The sequence below is a fragment of the Eucyclogobius newberryi genome, unplaced genomic scaffold (assembly GCF_026437365.1).
Source record: "Eucyclogobius newberryi isolate DKJ021-1_F unplaced genomic scaffold, fEucNew1.0.hap1 SCAF_8, whole genome shotgun sequence".
Lineage (NCBI taxonomy): Eukaryota > Metazoa > Chordata > Actinopteri > Gobiiformes > Gobiidae > Eucyclogobius > Eucyclogobius newberryi.
Window position 1 is genome coordinate 9409562 of NW_027316500.1, and position 9494 is coordinate 9419055.

The following is a 9494-nucleotide window of genomic DNA, read 5'->3' on the forward strand; positions in this document are numbered from 1 at the left end:
GAGACTAAATAGGCCGGTGTTTGTCTTTGGAAGTTTTGCTTAGATTGGGCTCGTCATTCTTCTTCTGAAACAACCCGATGAAGAGAATTGCGAGTATAATGACCTTCGTTCACTGTTATGTGAGGAATGATATTATGGGCCATTAGTGTAATAACTTAAGTTGACCGTTGGAATTATTGTGGACTTCTAATCTAACCATTTCCTTCCTACGATTTTTCAAACACTTTTTTAAAACATGTAGGAATTTACTGAAATGTTTTAACTATTTTTATTGCATAACATTTGAACTATTGTTTCGGTCAAACACTCTGTTACATGTTGGATCATTAAAATAGTCCTCCACATTATTAAACTTTTCCGTGGCTAGTTTGATGTAAGTGTCTTGTCCAGTGTTTCCCCCAAATTTGTATCCTTGGCCCAAAATGAAAAAGTTGTTGAAGATATGCAGCAAAATGAGCTGATGAAAAAGAAAAGAAAAACGATTTGTCAAAGAGAAATTACGTTTGCCAGATACATACAATTAAACTTAGATTTACATTTGTCATATACATGTTAACACAGAGTCAACAGTGCAATAAACGTGCTTCGATGAGGAGGATTGACCTAATTTTCTTTGGCTCTTGCATTCAGGATATTCCAAAAATATTGAAATTATTCTTTGTGAATATTGGCCACTCTTAGCGTCAGTATTTTCCATGTAAGAAAAATAATAATAAATACATTTGTCTGTGATACTCAAATAAATAACTTATAAGGGAATATTCTAACACATTTTTGTTGGATTGTCATAACATTATCTGAATGTTGATATTCAAATAATATATTGAGGGATATAATAAATATTTTTTTGTTAAATCCATTCTTAGAGTTTATGTTTTCCATGCAAACGTTATTTTTTAATGTAAAAGGAAAATAATCACATTTTGTCTCTGATACATAAACCTCTAATAAATAACTAAGAAGGATATTATATTATAACACATTTTTGTTGGATTGTCCTAATATTATCTGCATATTGTTATCAGGATATTAAAGAAAATATATTGAGGGATACATTTTAGTTAAATCCATCCCCAGTGTCGATGTTTTGCATGTAAAAGTTATACGCAAAACAGGACTTTGGGTGTTTTGTGGTGTTATATTTGTGGTGCCGGGACTAAACCAACTCATTTTAATTTAATTGAAGACAGACAAGCCCTCTTAAGAGCTGACGCGTTCCCAGCTGCGGTGCAAATATCCCATTCATGATATCACTTTCTCTGTTTCTCTAGGTAAGTACCTACTTGCATGTCAAGGATAACAGCCTGGCGCCGGGCCCCGTGTACGAGAGCATCACCTTTCCACGTCTAAAGAGCCACTCGGCCTCCTCTTCACCTCCCTCGTCTCCATCCACACCCGTCACCACGTCGCAAACCCCCAGCTTCCACCTGCCCACCGGGGGGAGCGCGTCCATCTTCAGCAGCCTCAAGAGGATTGGCAAGAAACGCAAACGCAAACGAAACACCCGAAGACACACAATTCAGAAAATCATTGGAGTGGAGGAGCAGGACGATGACGTACGAGCCACTGCATCCGAGATTGGAAATTATGATACGCGGACTTGGCCACTAAAGGAAGGCAAGAGGAAGAAGCCAAAGAGTCCGGCAAATGTAGCTAAAGGCGACATGAAAAACCCACTGTTAAAAGACATTGAAAGTGACTGTACAGGTGAGTACAACATCACGCCTTACGCAGTCTCGGAAGCACCTGCCTCTTCAGCAAATCAGGTTAAAAGCCACTGCCGCTTTCTCTCGCTGGGGTCCGTGTTAAGCTTCGATCTGCCCAAAGACATGACACTTATTCCGAGTATTCAAGACATCATTACGATTGCTCCGCCAGAGTCCAAAAAAGCGACAGGCGCCGATCCGGACTCCCACTCCCAAAGACAATCTGCTCTGAGCTCCTTCAAACAGACACGGCCGGCGTTGGCTGCAAACGCTTCGGATGAAAGCGCCGCGAGTTGTGAAAAAGACACGACAATTGACTTTTGTACGGTTACACAGCAATCTCATGTCGTGAAAGGCAATCAGAGCGGGCAGTGCGGCAACCGATTACAAGTCGAATGTACTATTTTCAGTGGAGAAACTGACCGGCAGGCCAACGAAATGAAGAATCCCATTTACGTCAATCATTACCCCACTAAAAGCGTCCATGAACATGAATGTCTGAGTGTCCACACGCTTATAAAAGACTTGAACGGGCACAAGTATCATAAGTGTACAAGGCCGCACAATGGGCCCAGTCACAGCCAGGCCTCGCAAATGGTGGTCAATCTGAAGTCTACTGTAAATGTGAGCGTTCGCCAGGATTCAGTGGACTCCGGTATCTCGAGTTTGGGCAGCGTCAGGCTTTCTTCGGACATGACCGGCCTTGAGAACCCTCCGGCCAAAGGCACTGTGGGTAAAGTGATGTCTCTGGATGTAGGATGCGTCGCCGGCAACATCGAATTAAGCAAAACATACGTGTCATCTGAATTCGAATCGGAGGCCGTGCACTTTGACCACCAGCAGTTTGAAGAAGTGGAGGAGGAGTTAGAGGGGATTTGGAGCCAAACCTTTCGAAATAGCACGTGTTCCGATATTATGTACCAACCAAATCACGATGAAACGCTTGCAAACGATCAGCCTGCTCAACCTTCTTCAACGTCTACGTCCAAAAGTCCAGCTGTCCTCTACAGAAATCTGGTTACCGCCTCTGCGCCTAATCTTCTCGTCGCCGAGTTCAAACTTCCGCCGTCCGTCCAGAGTTTACTGGGGTACGACAAGTGTCCCGGTCGGCAGCTCTCTTCCCTGGCTGTGGGAGAGAGAAGGTCCTGGGCCGCATTCCCAAACGCTCAGTCCTCCTTCTCGTCCAGCGGCTCGTCTGTGGCCGTGAATGAGACCGCGTCCGATCCGGTGAAGCTGCCGGAGATGGAGAACAGCCAGAGATACATTTACCAGTACAGAGAAGAGGAGGAGGAGGAGGAGGAGGAGGAAGAGGAAGAGCATGCAGGCTGTTCCAAGGTGAGGTGTAGGGTTTGGGATGCCATGCTGTGTGATGGAACCTTTATTTCTCACACAACGGGGACATTTCAGTGTTGATACGCAAAGTTATCCAGTTCTACATTCTCCGTGAAGATAGATTTGACTGTGGTACTTGCTAAAGGAACAAAAAGCGTCATTCCAGGCCAAGTACGAGTCGGGTTTGTGGAGCTTCAAGCCTGCACACAGTAAGGGTAGAATTGCTCAGTCACAAACGTACAACATTTTCTATACTTTTAAGCTAATTTAGATGATAAGTACATTGAAGAGTAGGGGAAAAGTTTGTTAATATAATGTGTAAATTACTCTTCACAGCATTTTGAAATCGTGAAGTAAAACTATATGTACTATAAATTTTTATTGGATGAACAAAATGTACTTTCTCAAATGCAAATATAAACCGGAAAGCGCTGCCCTGATGAAATAAAAATGCTCTAGTGAGTGAGTGCCTCAGCTTCCCTCTGTGACTGCTGTTACATCGCCTGGTAAAAATACAGCGAGTCTTTCATCTGTTTAAGATAAAAAGGAAAAATTTAAGTGAAAAAAGAAATAAATAAAATGCATAAAACAGTAAAGAAAAAGAAAACCAGCCCATATTTCACCTGCTTCCATCATCAGGGTTCTGTTGTTCTTTGTTACAGGATCACTCACTCAGCGGCTCCTCTTTGCCTCAGGGCGAAACCTCTCCAGCATCAGAGGACATGGACACGCAGGACCCCACAATGACCACTGGAGGGCGCTGTATCGCTTTGGTAAAATCCTCCCAGTGTCATTCCATATTACACCCCTCCCACAGGTGAAAGCATGTCCCAGGGTGCTTATCCATGTTTCATTGCAGAGGCCAGGGCTGCAGAGTATGGAGGGGCCCCTGGAGAGAAAGCAACGCCTTCAGCTCGGAGGAAAGAAAGTAAGAGTCTCACTCAATGAAACAACAGCAGCAGCAGCAGCAGCAGCAGTAGTAGTAGTAGTAGTAGTAGTAGTAGTAGTAGTAGTAGTAGTAGTAGTAGTAGTAGTAGTAGTAGTAGTAGTAGCCCTGTCAATAGCATCACACTGCTCTTCTCTTATGTTCAGGCTGCCTCTCGGGGGTGGAGCTCCTACCACACTGTCCTGTACAGAAACACCTTATGCTTCTACCAGGACAGAAAGGATATTCTGAGGGTAAGAAAAAGTAAAAGTACAAGAGCTTGTTTCATTCACATACAAATGGTACTAGATGTAACACGTGCTTAACAGATTTCATAACCTACAGAACCTTTTAGGTTAATTACAAACTAGCAACACAAAGTGAGGAGCTCATTCTGCTTTTTGATTGGATGATTATTGTGAGAACCCAAACACAAAATGTGACCATAAATGTAAAAGGTTCAGCATTATGTGAGCTTGTGTTCACACTGCCACGTAACTTTCTAGTAGAGGTCATATTTATGAAAAATCTTACACATACCTTCAAATAATAATTCAATTGTATTTCATGTAGAGTTCCATTTGTGGTCTGCCCCTGAACCTCACTGGAGCCGAGTGTGTCCCCGCTCCAGAGTACACCAAAAAACCAAACTGCTTCCACCTGAGGTGAGACTGCAGCTTCATGTGATGTCATGCTGTCTCTGTTTCTGTTTGTGTTAAAACAACTGCATTTATGACCCTCAGGCTCAGAGACGGCTCTGAATACCTGCTCAACGCCTCCTCACGTTTCCTGATGAAGAAATGGATCATAAAAATACAAGCAAACACAGGTAGCTGTGCACGCTGCAGTTGTGGCTACACTTGTAATTTACTGTACACAAGTCTTACGATTGTGTATTAATCTGAATATGCGGTGTCATTAAGAAACTTTGTGGCTGAGGTTCTTATAAAATGACAAAAGAAGAATATACTTCACTATACAAATTGTATTTGTCAGAATTCATCCATCCATAAGTTCAGTTTATTATGTATTAAATCCCTTTTTACATCCATTTTAAAGTTTACTGCACATACCTGTATTTAGACAGGATTCAAACTGCTGCATTGTAGTGTTGCTTAGGACTGATTATCCCTTTGTTGTAACAGGACGTCTGGAGGCTATGGCTTTAACGTCAGAGGGCTGCACAGATGCAGATCATCCTTCTTCTACGTAAGATGATTTTATTTGATCAGGGACAATGTGTATTGTTCTACACACCTGTTACAGTTTATATACATTACATTTGAATGTATGAGCTTTTAAAAATATGCAAATATAATATGAAGTAATTACATACAGTGGAATTATTGAGGAATTATGCTGTAATATCACTTCTAATTCTATTTAATGTATGTGTTTCACTTTGGCATTAACTTCTAATCTGTATATTTAATCACGTAGAGCTGTATCAAAAGCAAAAAACAAATACTATTCTTAACAATGCCATTAAATCTTTCATGGGAAAGATTCAATCTAAAAGCGATGTGCCCGTCTCCCGGAGACACCAGTCACGCTGGCGATGTCAAATCAATATGAGAAAGAGTGTCTGGAGCGTCTGCACAGTGTGGTCCAATAGACTTGATCACTAAGCACGGACAAAATGTAGGATTCATGTCAGCAAAACTATTACATTTAATGAATAGAAATGAAGGTTTTGTGATTTTAATGCATTTTTCTTCCTGTCGTGTGAAGCTCTTTGAATTGTGCTCTACAAATAAACTTGCCTTGCCTAAATCTTGAAACAAACTTTTTCCCCCTCCCTCCAGGACTTCCTCTCGGTGCTCTGAATGTCCCTCTCCACATGAAGTCACCTCCACGTTCCCGCGGTTCAAAGCACGAGGCCTCACTCAGACCACACTCATCCTGAGAGAGTTCAGTCACATGTCACGGGGTCATTTACGGAGCGTGGAGGACAAACCGGACCCCTCCTCTGCAGCGGGGGGATGTGGTAAGGAGCTGCACTGGACTCATGTCTCACACATGTACTGTCAACAGGGAATGTGTCGTAATCATGGTTTTGAAGGAATTTTTGAGGCCGTTTCCCCGTTCTAAAGCTTTATCTAGTTTCTTCATTGAAATTAATTACGTTCCATTGTCTCAATTCTGGAATTTACAATATTTTTGTTGTTTAAGTTTAAAGGGTCAGTTACCTGTACTTCAGTTCTGGTAAAGGAGGCAGCCATGTCTCAGCCTAAGGGCAGCTGTGGCTTCAGTAGTGGCTTGAATGAATAATGCAATGTAAAATGTCTTTTTGAGTGTCAAAAAAGTGCTATTATCTAATAAACATTACTGTAGAAACAAGGGATGTGAATACATCTTTATCTTGCTCAAAGTCTCACAACAATATCACAGGCTGTCACAATACATAAAGAAATGTTATTTCGCCAATTTAATATCTTAATTTGTTGGAATATGGCAATGATTATTAACATTCAAGTCTAGTCAAGGCAATGCCAATGAAACATCAGGTCTACAATTCTTCCAAATAGTGTAATAATATAATAATAAACAGCGTAGCTTGAGATTTGGATATTGTTACATCCTAAAAAGTAACTAGAGACTTTTTGAGAGTTATATTGACCTAATAAAATAAATGCATCTTAAATTAAGCTTTTAAAGTGAATGAAGTCATTTTGAATGGGTAATTTCAGAGGGCAAAAGTCATTGTGTAGTAATAAAATGTAAACCTTTGTTGCAGTTCAGTACTTATCCACTAGAGGGAGATAATGCTTTGTTACATTAGTCAGACATTACTGTACATGCATAATACAGATTTCATAACATCTTTGTTTGATGGATTATATGATATTTGTGACACATGGTTGCACAAACTCAGAGTGTGTTGTGTTGTTCCAGCCGTTGATGCGGATGACGACAGTTTGAAGCAGACAGTGACTCAAACGTCTGGAGGTCTCACAGACGCTTCTCCTCTGTCACTCTGCGCTCAGGACGGACTCAGCCAGCGCCGCTCCCACTCCTTCACCTCAGGTCTGCACCTCCGTGACTCACTCAAAGCACCTTTAATCAGGGACTCAACGAAGAGCTGCCTGACTGTTAAGCAAGTGTTGTTTTTACAGCTGCTTTTTCACAATTTGAATATATTCACTTTTAGTCTATCCTTGCTAATATCTTACCTTTTATTGCATTTATTGTCTTTCTCCCTTTACTGTATATTAAGAGCTACTTTGCTGTCAGAAAGGAATTGCACTGTATTTTTTTTAGGAATCATGAGAAATTTGCTAAAACATATCCAGTCTTTGAGGTGGAAGTATCAAGAGAAACTCCAAAAAGTGCAAAAAATATCACCTTATAAATTAGATTACACTGCAAATGTTCTTTTTTTTAAATGATTGATTAAGGCCAATAGCCGATATGCCTAAAAGCGCCTCCTATAGCTCTACATCCATATCAATATAATCTTGTCTTTCCCGGTTTATCTCCCACGTCTATGAAAGAGCCTGTACCTGACTTTGAACCATGAGTCAGAAATATGTTTTGGATTAAACTGTTGACCACGCCCACTAAGTCCTTTTTACCCATGAATCTCTGCACATTTAGTTAATGTTTCTCTTTAGATTATGCACATGTCAGGGAACCTTCTGTCTAATAGTGTCAGTGTCAAGCAGTTATTTCCCCATATTCCCCAAATCTGTCTGATTGTTGGTTTTGGTTTTTGGTTGGTTTTGTTTTATAATCTCTTTTTCCCCCTTCAATAATCTGCAATTACAATACACTGTATAATTGAAAGGGCATTTTATCTGAAACAGCATAGATTAAAATCAAGTATTGACTAGACACTACAGACAAAACAACATTGTGTAATCCGCACATAAAGATATTTTATTATTTCATTTAATCAACTTGTCTCCATTGATTTATATGGGACATTGTAGCTTCAAAGTTAAAGACATAAAGAGATAAATATCACTTGACATAATTTTATTTTTGACAATTTTGACAGATAACACAGAAGAGTTTGTTTATATACAGTGCCAAACCTGATTTATTACAAATTTAACACAAACAAATGAGGCAACATTTGATTTAACTGTCCAAATTCCAGTAAGATCACAATTACTCAAATACTAAATCCATTTTTATTTTTTTTGCTATTCACTTATTCACTGGCACATAAGAGTTGCCGTCATTTCTTCAATGTGAAATCGATTGTATAAAGTTGTCTTTTGCCGTTTCCAGCCACGTATCAGAAGATCAGGCCCGGAGGCAGAGCGCTGGAGAAGGGCTCAAACTACTGCGTGACTCTGCTGGTGGGGGACAAGTCACGGGACGTCCCATCCATCTCCCGTAGTGACGCCCCTGTGACGGGTGAGCCCTGCGCCCTGAGGTACAGCACCAGCCTGCCCCGACCACGGAACAAGTCTGTCTTCAAAAAGATCTTTGGGAGGAAAGACTTTTGAGCTCCCTCCTTCCCGATGTGCAGTGCGCATGAACCTACTTCTCCTACTACTGACAGTATTTATGACTTGAAGAGTTGCAAGAATTTATTTTGAATGCTTGACGTGTTGAAATCATGTAAAGTGGCACTAAAAGAACGCTTAACAAGTCATTTTATGTTTTGTACTTTATCATTTTGTAGTGTGGGCTGTGTTGTAACAGAACTGACAAAATCAGTCTTATATTGTTGTTTGTACTTTTAATTCTGGGTGTTTTTAAAGGTGCACTACGTAACATTTCTGGTGGGTGGTCCGCTACCTGCTTACTTCCATTAATATTATTGCTTCAGCTAGAATTTTCCACTGTTTGGCATTAAACTAATTCATCTTGCTTTTGATATATATTAAAAAAAAAACGGGCTTTCTTACTGTGACCTGGGTTTAAAATGCTTTAGTTTAATGCCATATTGTGGAAAATCTCCCAACAATGCAGAAGCAACTCCATGAAGACAATTAGCAGGTGACTGACTCCAGAAAAGTTACATAATGCACCTTTAATATCTTTTTATCCACCAAAGAAAGTGATCGCTAAAACCACGTGACAAAGTTCATGTGTGAGCTCAGTTTAAACACTCAATAATACCACTCACTTTATTAAACCCTCTGCACAGTGTGGTGCATTTTACATTTTCTACTGTCAGCAGTTTGATACTGCTCGTGCTTGTTTTGTATTCACATATTGTAAAGTCTGTTCATAATAAAACATTGATCAGTTTTTTCTCTGTCTGTGTGATGTTTTCGTGGCTTTCATCTTCCAGTTATTTGCAAAACGTTTCCATACTTTCCCAGTTTTAAATTGTTGACTGCTCCTAATTTCTCACCATTCTGAAGCTAATGTATATATACTGTGGTGTATGTGATGGCGGCTGAGTAGAGAGCGCTCAAATGACAGGAGGGGTTTCTATGGTTTCCCCCACCAACCTCAAACATGCAGCAGGCAAATCCTTCCACCACAGGGATCGGTGAAGGATGAGTTCAATTTCTTTATCAAAGCTTTGTTTCAGTGACTTCTATAGGTCCATAAAACAATGAAAAGTC

General features: G+C 40.4%; 1 protein-coding gene across 5 annotated transcripts in view; it reads left to right on the forward strand.

The window, feature by feature from the left end:
* The window catches only part of mymx (myomixer), a 40242-nt gene extending 31070 nt beyond the window's left edge, over positions 1-9172 (forward strand). For all 5 annotated transcript variants that reach the window (XM_072436385.1, XM_072436389.1, XM_072436387.1 and 2 more), the window contains 10 exons: positions 1272-3041; positions 3701-3811; positions 3898-3966; positions 4131-4217; positions 4537-4628; positions 4707-4792; positions 5109-5172; positions 5769-5950; positions 6859-6990; positions 8200-9172. In XM_072436385.1, coding sequence (XP_072292486.1) covers positions 1272-3041; positions 3701-3811; positions 3898-3966; positions 4131-4217; positions 4537-4628; positions 4707-4792; positions 5109-5172; positions 5769-5950; positions 6859-6990; positions 8200-8420 — 2814 coding nt within the window. In that variant the 3' untranslated portion in view covers positions 8421-9172. The remainder of the gene's footprint in view (positions 1-1271; positions 3042-3700; positions 3812-3897; positions 3967-4130; positions 4218-4536; positions 4629-4706; positions 4793-5108; positions 5173-5768; positions 5951-6858; positions 6991-8199) is intronic.
* The last annotated feature ends 322 nt before the right edge of the window (positions 9173-9494 follow it).